The following is a 22,917-nucleotide window of genomic DNA, read 5'->3' on the forward strand; positions in this document are numbered from 1 at the left end:
GAATTCCTGCACCTGCATTTCCCAAAAGTGAGGGAAATTACTCAGACTAGACCACTAGAAAAAAGTGTATAAGCTAAGATACGCAGATTTTTAACCATTCATGTTGATTTGCTAAAGTGGTAAAACATTTCAGCCACCTAAACCAGACTATGAACAACAAATCTAATATAACTTCACTGTTAAGCAATTTTTACATAATTTAATATAATTTCAAAAAGCATTTACTCATGTCCCAGGAAGCAATTGCTGTTATGTCTGGGAGACAGAGATTCCCAACATTAAATTATATACAATATTCATTCAAATCCCAGTTAAAAGTATTTATCCAGAAAAACTACAGCACACCACAACAAGCAAAAGAAACCAAACAGAAATTAATATTTTCATTTGATTTTGATCAGAATTTAACAGCAACATGATAATAAAAGCAATAGTTAACTAAAAATAATGAAACCATGTTCTGAAGCCTATGTTTTCCCCAATGTTTAGAATTTAGCATTGTTTTTTGGGTTTGTGTTGAGACTTTTTTTCCCCCCTCCTTTCTGGGGAGACTAGAGGCTTGAGAACAAAGCTGCTAATAGGAAACATATGGAAAAGTCCTGGAGTAAATGAAAATCTGACTCTAATTCCAAATGCCACGTATCACATACCACTGTCTAAGTTATCTGCTAAGATAAATGCAAGATTTACCCTCCATACTTGATGAATCACGTGAAATGGAAGACAATGTTAAGTATTAAACAAACAGAAAGGCTTTCAGGATATTTAAAAGACTTCCAAAAGTAATCAATATTTTGAACTGAGCTGGGATGTTTCTCAAAGCTCGTGTGAGCCAGTAAAAGATTGGCTCAACGGGACGTGCTGCCAACAGACAGACTTGCTGCAGCTTTTCCTATAAAACATGAACAGTCCAAGTGAACAATGTGAGTCTGGGTTTAACCACTGTGCTGCTGTGACTGCAGGGGGCACAACCCCCAGCCAGGCTTCCCTGGGCACCAACACGTCTTCTGACTCAAATTCTTGCCCAGGAGAAACCTGAAGCCGATGAGATTTCTGGCCCAGCAGGGCTGTGGACAGAGTTTTTATGAGAATCTCACGCATTTGCACACACAGCTGAGTCTTGCCATAAAGTCCCTGTGCAGCAGCAGGAATTCCACAAGCCTGGATGCAGCAGAGCAGCCCCCTGTACACAGCCCCGGGCTCCTTGCACTGGTACCTCCCACCACCTCCACCAAGGTTCCTGGCAGAGGCAGGGGGGCAACACCGAAATTCATCTTCTCCCTCCACAATGACATTTGCAGGAACTGTTATGGAGTTACATTCTCTGCTAAGAATGGAAAAAATCTCCTGCTGACAGGTTGCCAAAGGATGTAAAATTTCCAGAGGGACAGAGTGGGAGCGAGACACGGCCACAAGAATGGACTTGCCTCTTAATTCTTCAGCTTGTGGTATTTCCAAGAGCTTTTCAGATATAAAGACCAACGAAAATATTTTCCTTTCAGAAATGCTCTTTACATAACACATTAACTCCTGTTAAGTGGAGTTCTTTTCCAGTTGTGGAAAAGAAAACCGGGCTGCCATTCTAAAAGATACTATTTTACCAAAATTTATATCCTATTTAGGGCACCAAGAAGATCCAGACACCATATTATTCTTCTTCTGTCAGTTCTATCTTCTTTCTTTTCTCCAGGGCAAAACAAGGAACAGACTGAACAAGTGACTCACAGATCAGTCAAAGGGCCTAATTTTTTAGCATGAAGAAAGCAAAGAAACCACTTATGTATTGACCTCATGAGAAGATGCTTAAATTCAGGGAGCGATATAATAATCCAGTATTCTGCAACAATAAAAGCAACATTTCTCCAGCAGCAATACTGTGATGCAAGGTAATTATTACTTGCTCAAGAAAAAGTTGGTGTGTAATAGCAAGAAATTAATAATTTCATTAAAGCCTACTTGGCTTTTTGGAATGCATATTTTTAATTTATATTTTAAGCTAATACATACAATTTCCATTTAGATGTTACCCTCCTTTAAATTATTATTTCTAATATTTCATTTTCTCGAATCCTACATTTTACAGGGCAAAAAAGAACTTTTATTTAACTCCATTTATAAAATTGCTAACATAGAAAAAGAAAATCAAATAACTTCCAGAAACAGAGCAACAGTAAATGTCAGTACAACAGTATACTTCGACCCCATATTCCATAACTGCACGATGCTGTTCTTTAACAGCAACCAGCAGAGCCTTCATGTAATATGATAAGGTTTGAGATAAAAGAAATCAGGGTACTTTTAGAAGTTATGTTCTGTGCAAACACCTACCTAAACTGGTAGCAAATATGTTTTCCCCGACACACTCTGCTCCCATTTAGAGGCCTGTAAATCTGGCACATTTAACATGAAGATAAAGTCTGTTGTGATGCTGTGCAGAAGAAAACATACTTAAAACCTCACCCTGCCACAGCTATAAAGCAACATGCCAAGAGACCCCTTATTTGTCATGTCAGCACTACAGTTAACAATTAGCATTTGCAAACTCACAGTCTTTTATTTCGGCAAAGTCTGATCTAAACCCAGTCTTCAACATCCTTCTAACTTCCATCCAACACATGAACAGAAGAAAAAAGTAGTTACTCTTTATAAAAACCTTGTACTGTTATTGATGATAAAAAGTCACAAGCACAGTGAGTATTTTAAAAATAGAAAATGTTTCTTACCATACTAACTACAAAGCTTTGTGCTGTGTCCCTTGAGCACGTTCCAGTGGAGCACACGTGTGTAAGGCAATATTTCGTGACTCCTGGTTCAGGAATGCTTTGCCTTAGCAACTCTGTGTATTATGGATGAACCCTGCCACGAGTGCCTTGTGCTCAGCACAGAGAGGGTAATGTATGTCTGCTTCCCACAGTTCCCTCCCAAAATCAGAAAGCACGGGAACCTGAGAAGAGGAGAAAATGCGAGCATGGAAAACACATCTGTTAGATGTGCAATTGCTTCATAAACTAACTGCTCTGTCTTTCTGAAAGGACTTTTTCACTCAAACATTTCACTGTGGGTGAACCAGTATCTAGTCCACCCATTAGCCCTCCTGAACACCTACCCCAGTGCCCTCTCTGGGGCTGCTTTCGTGACACACAGACTCATTTAGAGGTTTCAGCACCAAGGGAAGTGTTTGGCAAAGATGTGAAGGGAGTTCTGGACAGCTGTCCTGCAGTCATATGGAGCACTGACATTTCAAAGGCAGCCACTCTATCAGCTCAGCTTTGCTAAAGTTTAATCTAATCACTCTAAGCACTGGTTTCATGCCGTCCCCTCACTCAGATCCAGTTAGGATTTTTTTAATAATTGATTTTTTTTAAAACAAAAGCATTATGGATGTTTATATTCTGGCTACAAATAGTTGCAGGCATTAACTCCACTCTTCAAAAAGTCATAGGACGAGGCAAAAGAAAGTGTCAGAAACAGGACAGAAGGCAACAAGGACACTTGTCTTATTACCACAGAAGATCTGTAACTAATGCCAAGATCAACTCCCTTTCTGAATGAAATGACAAGTAACAGGCTGCCCAGAGAAGCTGTGGCTGTCCCAGCCATGAAAGTGTTCAAGGCCAGGTTGGACCGGGCTTGGAGTAACCTGGGCTAGTGGAAGGTGTCCCTGCCCATGGCAGGGGGTGGAATGAGATGGTCTGTAAGGTCCCCTCCAGCCCAAAGCATTCTGTGATTCTGTAAATGCTGATTCAAGTGTGAACCAACCTCAGGTCCTCACCAAAAGACCTTTGAAGGGTCTCAGAACAGAAGAACTGAATAAAAATGAGACCCTCCCTCAGCTCTGTCGAGAAGAGGTTGTGACTTACAAATTATTCAAACCACAGAGAAACACTTCTCACTTGATTAACTGCCATAAATCAAAAGACATTTATTTTACACATCAGGCAGAATACAAGTGCATGGACAAGCATCTCTCCCATAACACTGTTAATATAAAATAAAATCCAAACAAAATGGAGATAAAAATGGAGAGTAACTGGAGGAGATACTTTTTTCCTTATAGGATAATATGCCAGGGTACCAATGAATGACACCTGGAGTTTCTGTGAAAGTCTCCAAGTCACAGACTCTGGCTGCAGAAATAATGGACTGCAGGCCATAAATGCAATGCTGGCTGTGGTACCACAAGGTCTTGCGCTAAAAGGAGAGGATTTATTCTTTATAAGAAAGATAGGATATTAAAAATTAAGATCCAGTTTAAGGCTGATGCCCAGTTTCCAGACTATTGGACAGAGCTGAAAGGCTGCCTGGCAAAATCCTCTGCACCACCAGGCTGGACAGTTGTATTTGTTTGGACATTTCTAGAGCAATAGATATTTAAGAAAAGAAACACATTCTATAGTCATTGTACAAGCAAGGACCTTCACTCTTAAACACACTCAAAAGAGCGAATAGGAAGCACTTTCCATCACGTACAAGGGGAAAATCTCTGCTAATGCAAAACATTTTCCTAAGCATGATCCTTCAGGAATTCTTTGGCAAATCACTTAGACAACTACTCCTCAACCTTGCCTGAAAGTGCCTAAAAAAAAACCTTATAAGCATATGATTTGCAGACTGGATACAAACCTGGGAACAATCTGAAGTTGCAGGCACATTTTCCTGTTCTTTTACCAAAACTGCAGAAAGTCCTTAGCTATGAATGGATGAAATAAGGTGATGAATAAGGTATTGATATAAACTGTTATGGTAGAGTAGAATTCACATTATCTCTTTTAGGCATCTCTCAGCTTAGGGCACTGAAGGCAGCAGTTCTGTTTGAAAGGAGTAGAAGTGCCTGTTTTGGAACAGACATTCAGCTGTGTTGCCTTCCTCACTTTCCTCCCTTACAAAACACAATGTTCCTTTAATTTTATTTACAATATTTATTAGTGAGTGCAAGACACCTGCCACATACTATGATCATTTATATAATTTTATATAGAGCACAAATCAGGCAAAATAAAGGCTCTGTTAAAGTTTGAGGCCCAACTGCTAATGATGCCTCAAGAAAATGAATATATCTGCACCAGTAAACAGTTGCAAGAACAGGCAGACATTCCCATATTATATTTGTGCAATCAGAGATACACAATCTCCAGTTCAGCAGAACCCCATGAGGGACGAAAATACAGCCCAAAGTCATCTGTCTTGGAACAGCCAAAACAGGCAGTATAAAAACACAAAGTATAAAGCAAAGCATATTTATTAAACAAGCTATTCCATTACTAAAAATATAAGTGTCAGCTGACAACAGTGACTCTCCTCAGCAGAGATTTTCAGGGTATTTTAGAGTAGCTAGACACTGTTTGCAACAGATAATATTGCTTACATGAATTTTAAACTTGTCTTATTATTCCAGTATTGATTGTTTATGATATTGTGTTAGGAGAAACATTATATGCTGAGGACTATTTATATGCCTCTGCTCTAGAAAGTAAAATCCATCTATTTAAAAAAAAGCAACCCTTCCCAGTAGTATTAATAATATTATTGTAACACTACTATTTTAGTATTACAATCTTCTAAGGTTTCTAACACAGCAATGCATTCAGGAAAATGTTACAACCCTCCTCTTCTGTCAGTCTCTCCAAATCAATTACTGTAAATTGATACTGTCATTGCAAAAAAACCTCCCACTCACCCTTCCATTCAGAAAGTTTCAGTATTAGAAGCCTGAACGTGCCAGGAGACTTGATACTCTGCTTTTGCAATGCCAATTGCTCATTGCACGTGTTCATGCAGATGTTTAAACAGCCAATTAATAAGACCAGGGCTCCCTAAAGTATTGCTTCTGGATGCTTCTGGTACATTCAGCTCTAAAAATTCAGTGTATTACTGTTCATTAGCAGAAGTTACTCAACAACTGCCAATGGGATTATATTAATTCCCATGGTACAAGGTCAATAAGCTCAACTGTTTTCAGTTGCTCAACATGTTCTTCCCAGGAGCTCTTAGCAAAACAGAGCAAAACACTTAAAACGGGCTGCACAAGAAGTGAGTTGCCAGAGTTTTTGACCTTGAAATACCACCTCCTAAATGGGAAATTAAGAGAGACCACACACCAAGGTTCAGGTCAGAGGCAACAGCAAAGCCCCACACATGGCACAGCTCTGCCTTCCTTTGCTCTTTTAAATGGATTAGTTCTTGTCTCAGCTCTGCAGGACTACTGATATGATTTGATGGCCCCTTTTCCATAACCTTTTCCTTTAAAAACACATATTCACCCAGGGACACATATTCACAAAGCTCCTGGAATGGCTTTCCACTGAAGAACAGACTAACATGAAGCCTGGAAGGGTTGTTCTTAACTGAGGGCTCTGGCTGGGCTGGAGCCTCTGCAGGAACAAGCAGTTGAGTATCTTGATTTGCTGAGCTCTGCACTGCAGTCACTGGATTTTCAGATCCTGCCCAGGATAAATAAATCCAGCAGCCACTATTCAGTTCCCACTCAGCTACTTCTGGTGATGGCAAGGACACGAAGTGCCTTTGCAGACCATCTACAGGACTCACAGAGGTTGCAGGTGGTCTGACAGCATTTGGGGATTGCCAGTTACCACCTAGAAATTCGGATGCAACGAGCTTCTGTGCCTACAGCCCCACCTTGAAGGGCAGCCCAGGAGATGACACGAGCCTAAGGCTGTTTCCTATTTCAGAAACCCACAGGCTTTACAGGGAACCGAATTACAATTCACAGTTCCTCATTATATTTGACTTTTCTACAGTGCAATCACTCAGAACAAACCAACATTACCAATTCTTATCTAAAACAGAACTCCCACCGAGTTGTCAACTGAGGATTTAAAAGTTTTGAGCTTGAGGCTTTTCTTCAGATATTTGACAGAGGAGAATTACCTCTGCTGAAGAACTTCCTAATTCTAGCAAAATTATGTGTACAAGACAGTCCTCAGGTCTAATTTCAGCAGCTTGGCTTCATATCAGTTCCTTTAATTCTCTATAAACAAGATGCATCTTTTTTTTTTTCTCCTTTCTCTAGGCTTCATATATTAAGTTTGGGAGAGAAAGGACAAAACCTCACCAAGAAAAACCCAACAAACACAAAAACCCCCTAAGAATTTAAACCAGTGAATATAAGGAAAAGGCCAAGTAGTGTAATTCATACCTTCTTATTATCCCATTCACCTCAATGTCACTGGTGATCTTCTCTACTTTATTCTATGAATATTTGGCTAAAATTTGGCTATCTCAAATGTGTTAGGTTGACTGTACTCAACTAGCTAAACTAACCTAAATTCATTAAATACTAGAACAGACCTCTTCCTTACGCCTTCAGTCCCGAAACAAACCTGAAAAAGCTGTCAAGTCTCCTAAACTGAATGCAGTTAATGGAGATGGCAAAATTCTAAAGATTTTAATCTATTAAAAGGATCCATCCAAGTTTGGCTTAAGAAAAGAAATGAGCTTGAAGCCAACCCTGACTGCTACACTGACAGACATCCAGCTCTGCATCACAACTGCATAAAAAAGTTCACAAATTCAAGGGTAAAAATAAGTCTCTATGAAATATGTTCTGAAACTAGAAACCAAAACATTGAAAATTTAAAAAATGTTCAGTCTTTGAAACAAAACGTCTTATATGAATGATGCTAAATTTAACCCTCTCATTATCCTCCTTGTAAGGAAATTCCTACCACACCTCAAATGAAACCCAAGATCAAACCACACAGCTTGACCAAGATCACAAAGTATAGACTTGTTTGTCTCCAAGACAGCTCAGGCAACAAAACAGGAACTGAATCTTAATATATCCCATGGCCAGAGCTGCATCATCTTCTGCAGCTCAAAGTGCTTTAAATCAAGAGCTTTACCACAGTTTCTCAAAAGGACAGGCTCTCCTTCACTGCCACCATGGATTTTTAAATGCACCATGAGATTTTAACTCTCTTAATACCTTAAGAGCCTTTTGGACACAATCAGTACTAGGAAACAATAAGAAAAATATCAGGTATGGAATTAAAACTCTTAAGTTTTATCTTTAAATAAAATAGTTTTAAATTTTACATATATTTTGTTTAGAACTGTTAATAGAACAAAGCTTCCAAGAATCTGTAACATGTTTTTTGTCTTGTGCTTAAAAAATACCCAAAGTTTGTAGCAGCCAATAACATTTTACTAACTGGGCATAACAAACTTGGTGGGCTTTTTAATTACTTGTTCTGAATGTATTCTAATTATTTCAAAAATTACTCTTTTTTTTAGTATTCCTTAGGGTTAGTGGTACAATGTAGCCATTCAGCTATTTATGGTACTGTTAATCAAGGATTATGGAGCTTTAATTGCTCTCTTTCAACCTCTCTCTTGTATTCTGTATTCTCCACATAAATACATGACTGCTTTAGTTTAGTCCCAGTATTGCCAACTCCTACAATAGTATTTTGGGCATGACTTCTGGTTCTTTTCTTTATATCCCCAATTTTAGAATCATGTAAGATTTATCTTCTTAACCATGTTCCTGTTCTCAGTGTTAAAGAAGAAACTTGAAAAGGTCGAGCAAATCAGAGTCACAAAGCTCAAAGTCAAAAAAAGAAACTTAGTATTGCATTATTTTTTAAAATATGATACCTCTAAGGCACCTTTTTAAGAAACATCTTTAAGAACTAGATTCTTTCTTTTGAATAGATTTGGAAATAACTTAATTATTTAACCAAACCAAAAACATAATTAAATGCTTTGGATAAATCAAACACTCAATCCACTTCACACAAAAACTGTCCATTTTCTCCATTTTTTTGCATATATCACAGTTATTTAAGTATCATACAGCAGCAAGTATCATACAGATAACTGTGCCTTTTTTCTTTAATTCCTCTTAAAAGGTATGAAAAATATTTTTCTTGAGTAAAATGGGTTTTGTCTCATGTCACACTTGCCCTTTTTGTAAGATTTATGCTCTCTCTACACAACTCAGCAAAAAAGATGTTGGAAACTCCCTGTGAATCCCTAACTTTACCACCACCACTCTGACAGCACTGCATAGCACAAGTCCTTTGCAGGAAGGAGACAGGACATATAGACTGGGGAGGGAAAAATGGAGATGTTTTTAAGAGCTCTTCTATGGCACATGTTTCCCCTCAATTTTGGTAAGGTTAATTTTTTTACTGGTTCTTAACTTCACTCTCAGAGGACAAACCCTTTGCAGAACTGAATCACTGCAGCTGAACTGATGAACTAATAACCTCTGTAATCATTTCTGAAGTCTTATTCTCTCTTTTTTTTTTTTATGGGAACTGGTAACACTGAAAGAATCTTGCAAATTATTGTGATTTTAACAAAAGGACAAATTGCTTCACAGCCTTACGACACAGCATCTACAGCAACTGATGATGTGGCACAAAGCACTTTTTTTTTTATTTTACTGGCAAATCAGAAGAGGGGCCAAGGCTGTTATTTCGTGTTGCCTTCCCACAAGGCTCCTCACCACAAAATATGGCTTAGACAGATCTTTTGTTCCTCCAGCTGCGCTAGGCTAAGTCTCAGATGATTTCACCAGCACAATAACTTGCTGCCCTCTACAACTTCAACTTCACCGACTTCCAAAGAGTAAGTTTTCTTGGTAAGCAGGAATAAAATGAACTGATTGTGTTATTTTTTCAGTAAGGAGTGATTCGTGCATGTTCTATAATCTGTAGCCTAAACTGCTTACAAATACAGTTACTAAGCTCTGAGTTTGTTACAGATGGGAGAGAATTGTGCTTTTAAGACTTTCTGTTTTCAGCTCTAAGTATGTGGTTTATCATATTGAGTGCATCTGACTTGCATCTCCTGTTAGCAAGTTTCCCCTGACATGACTGTTTTAAGGTTAAGTTCTTAGAAATATCTCCTGAAGTGTTAGTATCTCAGTGCTCTGAGGAGTGACCTGCAGGACTGGCAGGACAGTTACTATTCGAGTACATACTATTCTAGTATTTATCAGATATACTCTCCGATAGCCAAGGCACAAAGAATTCCCCCCGAATACCAGTTTCTTCACAAATCCACTGGGGAGATTTTGGTACCTATTATTTATCCTTCCATCTGACATGATGGTAGTTCTCTTTACACCATCCACATGGCAAGTGGATCAATCCACAAAGGTCTAAGAAAGGGTTTTCCATAACTGAGCAGACTTTCCTTGGTTGTTCCTCCTGGTTTCTTAGGACAGGTGTGGCACTGAGAACCAAAATTATTAACTGGAAATTTTGTGACATGCAGTAAAAACGCTGAGAGGATGGAACTGGAAGGTGAAGGTCAAGTTCTGGACTGCAACTGAAGAAGGGGGTCACAGGAATCAAAAGGAAACCAAGAGTGTGAAATGGGCACGGGGGACAGATTGTGGAAGGGTCTGTTCACAAAACCAGAATGGAGTTACAGGATTCAGAGACAGATTTTACCTATGTAGATATCAACAGGACTGATTAGATGAGATGTTCTCCTGATATGCTCTGCCTGAAATCCAGCACCCAATGAATTGCTCCTGCAGCACAGTATTGCTTCTCAGCCCAGCCAGTGCCTGCCCAGTTTGTCAGCACAGAGCATTCACAGAGTGTGCAGTGGGAGGCTGCTCTCTGGGCTTTTGTTGGGTGCTTAGATGAGCTCAGACATGTGATGATGCCACAGGGATATGGAGCCCCTGGCTTTGTTGGAGACCTACCTACAACGGGGTTCCAAACAACTGACTCCACTCAAACCTGTTTTTAAGGTTTTAATCAGTTATGAAATTTGATTGCAGGAGCACTCAAATACAAAGTTAAAAATGCAAGTTTGACCATGACACAAGATTCCACACAGCCTTTGGCACACACAGGCTCTGGGTCACACCAGATTACAAGGATATATTAATACCACAAGTTTGTTACTACTTTTTTTTCTTAGAATTCTCTCTCTCTTGTTCAATTCATAGAAATCATCATGCATTAGGCAATGACCACTAGGAATCATAGGAAATTAGAATTTCTAAGTCTCATCTCCTTTGTTACTGACAGAGTTCAGTAACCAAATATTAAGAGTATCAAGAAAACAGAGTCCCGTGAATAAGAACCATGGATGTCATTATACAAACCCCTGAGAATATCTGCTTTCCTCTCTCTGCCTCAGGGTTCTCGTCCTATGCTGAGCAAAGTCTCTAAAACTTTTCCATGGTTTATGTGCTTTGACCTGCAATGTTACATTTTGACTCATCTGCTGTTGTTTAGGTTGAACAGCCTGACATGACTCACGACTGCTTATTCTGCCAAATAACAGGGTTCCTCTGACTGCATAAAGTGCTCTACAATGTTAGTCTGGCTTTGCAAAATGATTTGTCTTTCACAGCATCAGGGTTTCACCTCAGAAGGGTACTTTGAAGGCCAAGTAGTTCACATCTATAGAGAACATAGGATTAGAGAAGCACAGGAAGACTGTGAAGATTTTTTGTGATGTGCAGACAATGGTTGAAGTGTATTGGATTTAACTAAGTTATGGGAATGGAAAAATCCCATTTTTATCATTATTAACACACAGTCCTAAGTCAGCCATGTTTTGTGGAAAATAATAGAAAAACAACATAAAATGCCACAGAACATACAATCCCCAAAGCCACATAAATTTCTATTTTACGTAATATGCAATATTTCCAATCTATTTCAATGTTCTCTTTATAGAAACAATCCTGGGATTACCTCACCTTAGTCCAGGACATATATTTTTAACAAAAATAACTTTGTTTAAAAACAAAAACAATAGACACAAGCCATGGCTTGGATGCTTAGTAAGACAAGCAGTTTCTTCACAAGGGGGGTAGTACAGCACTACCTTGGGTTATTTAGAGAGATGCTGGAATTCCACCCCTGAAGATCCCCAAGAGAAAGTTGAGGCTGATCTAATCTGCTGCTGGAGATGGAAACACTTGAGCAGCAAGTGGCTGCCCCATCCCTGGGAGTGTCCAAGGCCAGGTTGGACGGGGCTTGGAGCAGCCTGGGCTAGTGGAAGGTGTCCCTGCCCATGGCAGGGGCTGGAAGGAGATGGGCTTTAATGTCCCTTCCACCCTAACCCACTCCATGACTGTGATTCTACAAAGTCACTTCCAAACACTTGTGTGACATTGGCTATGCACCAGAGTGAGGGTAACAAATGTGTTTACAAAAATGTGTCTAATTAGGGTATTATGTGTAATGGGTATAATTAGGGTACCTACAAATACCTACAAATATCTACAAATATAGGTGTATAACTAGGGTACCGCTGTGTTTCTAAAGGTCTGAGGAAGAAAGTTACTCAGGAATTCCATCTGCACCCATTTAAAACTGAGTTATAAGGCTGACGCTTAACCCACTGTCCAATACAAACCTCAGTTATACCACTTCATAAAAAAACCCTTCTGCAACTCTGCAGTAAATTAAAGTGAGACAGGAATGAAGACTGGGATTGTTTAACACTCCCAACTGGTGTCCTTCAGTACCAGGCACAGGACATGTAGAAAGCTGTCCCTTGTCTGAAGTCAGACCAGAAAACTTCTTTTTACTTCAAGTACAATGAATTTGTTTATGCTTTTTTTTCTTGAAAGGTACAGATCAAAACTTGGTTCTGTGAATAATGGCACTGACAGCGTTGCCAAAGGAATGCACTGTTCTACTTCATTATGTATTGCTGCTTTTTAAAAGTTAAACTTACACGTAATTTACTTTATGACTATCTAAAACTTAATTTTCCTTCTCATCAACAGGTCACAACATATGAATTTAAATATGGGGGTTCTGAGCCAATCAATCTTTCACCTCCTCTGGGCTGCTTTGGTCGTTTGTCAGTATGAAGATTATGATTTCGAGGATGACTATGAGGAGCCAGACCATCAAACTCCATATTATTTTAACCCGAACACACAAGCTGAAGTTCCTCGCTTTCCTCTCCCAGTTGAGTGTGCCAGGGAATGTTTTTGCCCACCAGCTTTCCCCTTGTCCATGTACTGTGACCATCGGAAACTGAAGACAATACCAAATATCCCCGGTCACGTCCAACAGCTTTACCTGCAGAACAACGACATCGAAGCCGTGCCTGCAGCACCATTCACTAATGTCACCTTTGTGAGGGAAATCAACCTCAGCTACAACAAAATTAAATTCCACATGATTGACCAGGGGGTTTTTGCCAAACTTTCAAGCTTAGTGCAGCTTTATTTGCAACATAATGAGTTAGAAGAGTTTCCATTCCCCCTGCCCAGCTCTCTGGAGAGACTCCTCCTTGGCTTCAATAAGATTGCCCGCTTACCTGGGGATGCACTGGGAGGGTTACCCAACATCACCACGCTGGACCTTTGCAGTAACTTCCTTGATGACTCAGTACTCAAAGACCGACCCTTTTCCAACATGAAAAATCTACTGCAGCTCAACTTGTGCAACAACAAGTTACAGACTATGCCTCCCGGTCTGCCGGCATCACTTATGCACCTCTCTCTTGAAAATAACTCCATTTCTTATATTCCAGAAAACTATTTCCACAGACTCCCCAAAATCATTGCTCTGAGAATGTCCCACAATAACCTGCAGGACATTCCACGCAACACCTTTAACCTACCCAACCTCCTGGAACTTAACCTTGGACACAACAAACTGAAAGAAGTGTTCTATATTCCAAGAAGTTTGCAGCACTTGTATATTGAAGGCAATGAACTTGAAAGTACGTTGATGGATAAAATTCTTTAAAAGCAGAGAACTTAGTGGATTTTGGCACTGGTTGTGGGAGGAATGCAGGGAGAATATCATCCCATCTTCTTCAGGATGCATTGTAAACACATCCTCAGTCATTTGAGACCAAACTGGTGAAATTAGAGAGGATTTGGTTTTTCAGTTTACCCCTAATTTGCAATTCCTTGTAAAATTTAATACCAGTTTTTCATAGAACAAGCTAAAAACTTTTTGAAAATTGCTTCTGATGTGGCAACTGATAAAAACATACAGACAAAAGGAATTCCAAAAACATTTCATTCACATAAAATACTAATTACAAACTCTAGTGGTAGTCATATTTTTTCTTTTTTTACTCCACAACCTTATAGTCTGTAAACCCCAAAACTGTCATCACTGCCATTTACAAAACTGATTTAAAATGCAAAAATGATATTACTGCGCAAAAATATTTTCCCTTTTCAATTTCAAAACGTGAGTTTCGCTTTTGCAACAGATCTTAAATTTCTGCATTTTAATTCAGATTTTTCACTCTCTTGCAGACATAAACGTTACTTTGATGTGCCCAACTCTGGACCCACTGAACATCCACCAGCTGACCTACATCCGCGTGGACCAGAACAAGCTGACGAGCCCAATCAGCAGCTATGCCTTCTTCTGCTTCCCCCTCATCAGAACCATCTACTACGGAGAACAAAACGTGACTCTCAACAGGCCAACCCGGCTCCGAACACCGGTGTTCCGGCGGTTCTTAACCCCAGAGGAATACCAGGAAGCAGAAGACAATCAGGAAACGCACAGTCAAGACACCGAAGAAGATCACGAAGCACAAGACAACAACTACTTCTATCCTTACTTTCACTGAAGGGATTGGTAATGAGTGTACAGGGAAAGTTTTCCTTAGTTGGGGGTCATTCAGAGCCACTCTAGAACAATTGGGTAGTCTGGGATGTTTAATATAGATGTGTGGAGGGCGGATTTAGTGTAGGGAAGTGTTCTCTTACTGGTGTAGTAAAAACCAGAGCAGCAGGAACAAAGAGCACTCGCCTGACATCAGACAGAGTCTGATACACACCTGGGTTGATGGTGGGCTCACCCTTGGGGGAGCAGCCTAAGCTGAAGAAAACTGACCTGAAAATCTTCTGTGTTCTAAACTGCAAAATGCCTAAAACACACATGAATGTCAAACTCTATAGGAACAAATAGTTAAGGGCAAAAATCCTCCCAGCTCTGCATCCTACTGCTGAGAGCGGAGGAAAACAGACACACCAGAGAGCAGGACAGGAGGGTAAGGTCACAAAATACTTCCACAAGGTTCCTCCACATCCTCCAGAAATACAGATGTTTCTTCTTCCACTTTCTAACTGGACAAGAAAATCAATCTTTGAGGTTTGATTTTTCCCAAAAATTCTATTCCCCATTCTATGTTTTAAGTGTCCTGACAAGGTGTATTATAATATTTACTTCTCTGTCTGTACCTCAACTATCACAACCTTCCAAATGATATTGCAGCTTATTAGTAACATAGGCAATACACAACCTTTCATCACACTCTTAGAATCTAGGGAGAAGTATGAGTATTAACACAACTGAACCATTAGCATTCACATTTTACCTGTGCTTTAGCCCATGCTACTTCAGAAGACATATGAAACTGTAATATAATCTTATTAGAATTGTTAGTCAGGTAGAACAGGCACAAATAGAAGCATTCCAGGTTTTTTGAACTAATATTTTAGACTGTCCCTCTGCAAAGCTAATAGCAGTGAGCTACATTCTGCTTCAAAGTAGAATTAAAACTGCTTTAAGTAACCTGAAATACTGTGTAATCCTTGAGCTATGTAGATTTTTTTGGTGTCTTATGCCTAGAAACAGATCCAAATAACTACAGGGTAAGATAACACTATAGAGCACTTTATTGCTTTTTTTTAATTCTTCATTTTTCAGCACTTTTTCCCCATTAATGCTTTGTTACCTGTGAGGGAGAATCACCATTTTCAACAGGAAAAAAAAAGAATGCAAGCAAAAGATCCATTCTTCCAATTTTACACTGCACTTTAAGTATATGAAAACTCAAAAAGCTACAAGAAGTACGTGAGCAGATTTGTACCAGTGTTTCTATGAAGTAACACGCAGGTTTGGTTTTTTTTCTCTTACAATGTCAGTTATTTTTTGAAGCCCACCTTCATATATTTTGGTTTCTGATTAAACAATTTTTAAGAAAATGAAAATACCTAGTGACACATTTTTTAACATAAAGATTCACTTTAAGCCCATGAATATAACCTTGTCTTCCTCTTTTTTAAAACATGTTTATTAACATTTATCAACCTCTGGCTCATGAACAAGGAACATATGCATACTCATTAAAATATGTACAAATTTAGATATATTTATAGCTTTATAGCTTTATCAACATAAACATGGAGTATATGAACCTTAGGGAACCTTTCAGCTATTTCAAGTTTTAAGTGAATGGTGCACAAAATGCAGGCTAAAATAGAGGCTTTTTTGAAAGGTTTGCTCAGCTTTAAAAAAAGGACACTATCCTTCTATAGTATGAATATTATATCTTCTATCACAAACTTCCTGCTTTTTAAAATCATCTCTCAAGCAAAGCTTAGCTTTAGTTTTAAAGTAGAATTAAAGACATGAACTTTGCAGCAACTAGTTATATACATTTTTTAAAGTCAAACTGACAGTTATTGAAAGCTTTAGAGCTTATGACATTTAACTCATTTGAGTCTTATTATATTTAACTCCTTCAAATGGGACATGAAAATTGTATTACAAACAGAACCACTGTAACTCACTTTTCTTTCAATTAATATTATCATCTCTCATCTGTGGCAAATAGGACACTGTTCTTCCAGAAGGATTTTAGGGTGATTATGGAACTAAAGACTTGCCAGCTTTGGAGAAACAGGAATTCCTAACAAAGAACAGAATTCATGGATGTTGAGCTGAATACAGTTTGCTCTGGGAAGACTGGGAATGGCTTCTGTAAAAGCCATGGTGCTCTGCCCTTGCAAATCTCTTGGAGTTCTCTGAAGGAATCATGAAGGATGTGGAAAAGGGAGATCCTGGTCCAAACTGCCTATAAAAATTTCTGAGAGGTTTTTAAGGAAGAACAAACGGTCAGTTCTTACTGTGGAGGGATCCCACTGGTGGGAGCTTTGCTGGGATTTATTCAGTTTAAAATACTTGCAAGAGATGGACAAACCAGGCCGAGCAGGGAGGTTACGAGCGCTAAGGAGTGATGAGTGACTGCAACAAGACCTTGGGGTGCTAAAACAGCCAATGAAACTCATCACTGTTAAATGAGAAGTGATATCCAAGGAAAAGATGGAAGCGTGACCTCATTGCCACCACTCAGGAGCAAGACTCAAGTAGTTCAGTAGGTGGTTCAATGAAAAACACTGGCTTGGTACCCAGCAGCAAACTCAAATGTAGAGTAACTAGAGAGAAAGAGAAAACAAGAGACATCAAGGCACCACTGTAAACCTGTGATTCACCCAGACATTAATCAAATTATTGATTTCCAAACCCTCAGGTAGTTGGTGTAATTACATATGGCATGATTAGAAAAGGATCTCAGAAAGGTAACGAGGCCACCAAAGGTAAGGAATGGCTTCTATCTAAACAGCAGAGAAGGCACTCACCAGCTCAGCAAAGAAATTCCTAAGAGGAGCTGCAGAAGATCCCCACAAAATTCGGAGCTGCACAGACAGCATGGATCCAGGGATCAGCTGCCCCGGGACAGGGGCAAGGAGCCATCAGGGGATATGGCCCAGGTACAAACTGGACAAACACATTTGTAGCAGTGAAAAGTCAGCCCTTAAACTGAGCTCCCGAGGACACAGCAGCAATTTTACATGTGTTTCAAGAGAAGACTGCACAGGTAATTGTATTTCTTGGAAGAGATCCATTACAGGTTGTTAAACAAAGCACAGCAGGTACAAAAGAGCTGATCTGAAAATAGCTGGAGAATGGAAGAGCATTTGAAGACAGGATGAGACAAGGATCCTACCTGACTGTCCTGTTCCCACTCTTCCCAAAGCATCTGCTCATGGCCCTTGCTGGAGACAGGACTGCAGACAGGTCACACTGACCTTTAGGGCTGATTCCCCAGCCAGTTCCGTGCCCTGCCTCCCCTCAGCTCTGCTAACGTGCTGCTACTGCTCCTCACCACCAGGAAATGCTGAGTGCCTCCATACAGGAGAATTTGAAACTCTGTGGGTTTGTTTTTAAGCACTACCAACTGTGGTTATATTCCAAGGCATTTTCTAGCTCCTTAAATTTGGGAACAGCATGCCTACAATGCTCCACGCTGCAGTGTCCTGGAGCAGACAGACATCCACCCTGATCCAGGTACTCAAAGCAGCCATGCAAGTGTGGAGCTCTGGATAAACCAATTATACCACTACACAAGCACCAGATTTTGGTAGCAAAACATCCTTGCTTCATGATTGCTCTGGTATTTGGTTTCAGAATATTATTGAGTGGTTTTAAGAAGAAAATAGATTCGTAAACTAAGAACTAAACATGTATTAAAATCTTATTTATTTCATCAGTAACAGCAAGATCTAACAAGCATCAAACAGCTTAATGAGCTTATTTACAGCAGAATCAGAAAATACAGAAGCAAAGCCTGATCTGGGTCACAACTCAGTGTCTCTCCATTAGCAATTCAGTAGAAGCACCAGCCACAAGAGGTTATTGTAAAAAATAAAAATAAAGGAAGATAAATAATTGCATTTAGTTATTTAATCCAACTGTCTCCATTTCTTCCTTTAGCCTCAAAAGAGTGGGAATATATTTTGCCTTTTCCCATTTTTTTGAAGGTATTTCATATTTATAAGAGTTACTTTTTGAGAGACTTACTTCAGTATTCTGATAATAAAAGTTATGTGGATTAGCAAAGAGTTCTTTATAGAAAACAGATGGTTTACAGTTCATGTTTTCTTAGTTTAATTTATTCACATTCCACTTTTACAATATGTATCCATTTCCTTCTTTGTTTCTCAGTTTGATCATTGCAAGTAATAAACATAGGCATTTCCTACCTGAAAAGCAGGAAAGGAGAACATGTTGTATTTTTAACCAAAAAAAGTATACACTGAAGAGATTTCACAATCATTTCCCAGCACTGCTGCAGGGGTATGAACTTTTCAGCTATAAGCCAAATTGTGTGTATTGCAAGTTATGGAACTCCACAAACACAAACATTTATCATCTGATGTTTTAAAGTATTTCATCCAAAATTTACATTTCTAACAAGCCAATTAATTTAAAAGAAAAACACATAATAATCTTGTAATTCATTGCATAAATTCATCTTCTACACAGAAAAAAAAGAATAAATTAACCTTCCCCTTTCTTATAAAAGCACAAGACAAGGAAAAGCAGGTAAATATGAAGATGAGCCACAGACACAGAGTAAAGCAGAAGCTACAAAGGACATAAGGAGCAGATGACTGATGTAAAATATCTGGATCAGGCCACCGATGCTCAGAGCCCTGACTCGAGTGTCCCTGTGGACAGAGTAACAGCTCTCCACAAAGGATGGTGTTGTCATAAAGAACTAATGCCAATTCAGGAAGGAATTCTAAGAAATTTCAATAAGCTGCAGTAGGTTGGCTTTGTGTCAGGATATAACTGGTGATATACAGCAAAGTTCAGGAGAACATGAGCTCCACAGAGGGGTCTGGGCGAGCAGACAGTGCTGTTCCTCCAGGGATCATTCACATTTGTTAACCACAGCTGGACTGCTGTTTAATACTGTGCCTGATTTTTAAAATGCACTTTATTCATTTATAACACAGTAACTGATAAAAGGACTCTTCCTTTTTCATAAATACAAGAAATAGAGGTAATGTCTTCAGCTTCCAAAAATTCTGATTATAAATCAGAATCATATGGAAGGATGTCCATACAATCACTGGGTCATTTTTCATCTGTCCCTGTTTTGCAGCTGGTGGCCCTAACAGTGACCTAAACTTAATCTAATCCACTGAGCCTTGGAAATTGTTACAACTTTTCATACAAATACTGGAGGTGTTTATGCATAACTATTTCATTTCCAGCACTTTTTTGGTCATTCTGAATCTTGAAGAACGTTCTAAGCTTTGTCTCTACAAGATGATGATCATTTATTTTACATTTCATACCATCTCTGAACCCTCCTCCAGCTCAGCATGGGAGGGAAGGAATATACTTTCTTTAATGTTACCCAACTGTTCTATAGTATTGCCTGCAGCCCAATTTCTGTGCAGGGCTCAAGAACAAACCAGGAGACTGTTTCCTCCTCTCTTTGGGATGCTTTTAGTTCCCTGAATGAATGCAACCCCAGCACAAGCACTGGCATTAAACTGCCTTAAAACTATTTTTATCCCCTGTATCAGGACCTCAACAAAAAGCAGAGGGGGATGCAGGACTCACAGAAGTCTCATATCACAGAGCAGTACCAAAAAGAAAAAAGCAGTTTTAGAAGGCAGAATTAATTGCACACAAATGTCAAGTAGAAAAGGCCTATATTTTAGAAAATAAAAATTACATAGAGAACAACCTCATGAAGTTATATTTAGGTTAAAAAGAAGAAAATAAAAAGATAAACACTGAGTTCAGTTTTAACATCACTTCATGCCTTTGTTCTCTCTAACAGAAAATCTATGCCTCGCTGCTTGTAAATTATTTTGCCCATGTTATCAGGCTGGTTCAATAACTCACTTTTACTCTCTAAAACCTTTTCTGTTATAATGATTCCAAACCAGAACAGCTCATCAACATGAAGTGGTTAATCACACTTCACACACAAGACATGCTGAGGAATACTGAACATGTTGCCTTCCATGTGGAGCAAAACTATCACACAGAAAAAGAAAATTCAGCACTCTGCCCAGGTCTACAAATGCCCAGGAGTCTTTAAAAGCTTTCCTAATTTCTCCCCATCTCCTTTGTCACAGACAAATTTCTGGCCAGGAAAAGACACTGACTTTTGAACATTCTGTAGAAGTGATTTTCAATATTCACCATCAGCACAGGTCAGCTGAGCAATAATCCATACTGCTTTTTTCCAAGAACACTTCAAACCAGTCAAACTCAAATTGCAGAACTGGCCAATATTGTCCTTTAGAGAATATGATACAAGAGGAGAGCCAAGGCCTTTAAGCAGCTGCAAAAATACACTTTCTTTGCCTGAATATAGAACAAACCTGAGTACTCACAAACTTTTAAAATCTCAGCTTTGGTTTATTTCATAAGGAATATCTTGAAGCATTAGTAGAAAGGTGAGAATGGAACTGAATTAGTCCCACTAAAGCTCTGAGCAGGGCAGATATGAGGCCACTTGGAGTACAAGATAAATAGACAGCTGGACAGCAGCCAGAGCAAATAATTCACAAAATCTGCAAAACAAAATCTTTCCTCAGGTCCCTCCAGGATGTTTTCAGCTTGATTTTTTCCTTTATCTGCTCTTGACATATAAACTGCACTAAATACCAGATTCCTTCCCAGATGCTGAAGAAGCTTTAGGCAGCAACGGATAGTTTGGATTGTTACCTTCATTTCTGTCTTGCTCTACTCCCACACTTTTCCTATCTCTGCCATCCATACCCATCCAACTTCTCTTTTTCTGTCTTTAGAGAGAATTATTTTTCATCGTTTAACCTGACAGAAGGCAACCTTGGGCAACAAATTTTACACCTACTCTGTCTGCAACCCTTTTCCCCTAAAGTTAAGTTTTTCTGGCAGGAGAATCCAGAGAGCAAGTGTCCCTTGTCAAACTGGCTTGGGCTCCCTCTACTAGAAGCAAATAAGTGTTGTGCTTCATTTATACCTTCAGCTACATTTTATATCCTTACAAAACGGTAGGGAAATGACCACTGCTCAAATTTAAGCCAGGATTCCATGTCAACCAAATTAGTAAAATGACCATTTTATATGCCAAACACTTCAGGCAAAAGTATTTTGTGGGGAAATCAGTCGGTGCAAATGAGGACCTTGGGGAAATCAGAAAGCCCACCATGAACACTATCAAGGTCCTCTTCAGAAACTGGAGCTCAGGGAGTTAAAAACAGCTTGTTCAGGTTTCCAAGTCATAAACCACCTTCCAACTGCATAGATCCCTGTAACCAGAGTCCAAGCAGCAGATACTTATACATCCAATTTCCAAGCACTAACAGTGCCTAGAAAGCGCTCTCTGCTTGCCAGGTATTTCCTGTGAGCTCCCCTACTGCCAGTGCATAAGAACCACATTTTCATTTCACATGACTTGGATCCACTCAGAGCAGGAATAAAGCAACAGTGGTGCTGGAGGAAGCACTGCTGCCCCTTCCTTGTTTGCAGCCACTTGTCCCATCCCTGTCCTTGAGCTGATCTGAGCATCTGGTACATGTTCAGATAAAAACTATTTTTATCTGACATTATTTGCTGATATATTTTCTTCTTCCTGACACAAGGGATGACAGTGCACACAAAATATGGCACTACTGTTTTATTTGGCACTGGCAGTAAATGTATACTGTAAGCCAGACCTTGAGGACATCATGCCAAATGAATTAACATATCACTCTTTGAATGTATTTGTAAGTATTCATGAGGTTTTTTACAAGTGCTTGTACAAGAACAGTGAATATACACAATGTTTTTCTGATAAGCACACAAATCTTGTGACGCAGATCAGACTTTTCACATTTTCTGCAGAAGTTATTCCTAAAGTCTTCTCATCTTGCAGATCAAAGTAAGCAAGAGCTTTCTTGCACAAAGACTTTCTAATTTTTCAAGGCCTCATTTATCTAGTAGTTTTCTCTCATTTTTAAAGTTGTCATATATAAGGAAAAAAACCAAAACAAAAAGTATTCCCAAGATATCCCATGTGCCTCGCTGTGAATTCAAGGATTTCAGTACTTATAGAATAAACTACAGTGAAAATATTACAAATATATTTAAGATTTTATATCTTGCTTTCAGCTTCAATACTTGATACTTTTTCCCCCCTAGAATAGTTATCCTTTGATTACATTCAAGCATTGGAAACACTTGGATGCCTCAGAGCCAGAGGAAATCTTAACCTGGATGTTTGGCAGAGGGGTGGCAGCTGGAAAGGGGTAAGAACAAAGCAGAGCTGTGTCATTACTTCCGAAACACGGCTGAAGCCAGGAGGGCTGGGCAGATGGTACTGCCACTGCCACTCCCAAACCTTTGGTGTTCCAGCAGAACAGCATCC

At 39.2% G+C, this 22,917-nt stretch overlaps 2 protein-coding genes across 6 annotated transcripts in view; one reads left to right on the forward strand and one right to left on the reverse strand.

The window, feature by feature from the left end:
- Window positions 1-22,917, reverse strand: part of LOC113995856 (centromere protein P) — a 128,806-nt gene that overhangs the window by 78,490 nt on the left and 27,399 nt on the right. The window lies entirely within an intron of this gene.
- Window positions 12,743-14,571, forward strand: OMD (osteomodulin). The gene is made up of 2 exons (XM_027736025.2): window positions 12,743-13,683; window positions 14,234-14,571. Exons 1-2 carry the CDS (start codon window positions 12,744-12,746, stop codon window positions 14,554-14,556), a joined length of 1,263 nt encoding a protein of 420 aa, XP_027591826.1. The 5' UTR covers window position 12,743; the 3' UTR covers window positions 14,557-14,571.

The sequence above is a fragment of the Pipra filicauda genome, unplaced genomic scaffold (genome assembly GCF_003945595.2).
Source record: "Pipra filicauda isolate LSUMZ 115617 unplaced genomic scaffold, ASM394559v2 scaffold102_size2360937_pilon, whole genome shotgun sequence".
NCBI lineage: Eukaryota > Metazoa > Chordata > Aves > Passeriformes > Pipridae > Pipra > Pipra filicauda.

Coding starts and splice junctions, on each gene's coding strand:
- OMD (XM_027736025.2), top strand. CDS start 12,744: ATGAATTTAAATATGGGGGTTCTGAGCCAATCAATCTTTCACCTCCTC. Junction 13,684..14,233: donor TGAAGGCAATGAACTTGAAA/GTACGTTGATGG, acceptor ACTCTCTTGCAG/ACATAAACGTTACTTTGATG.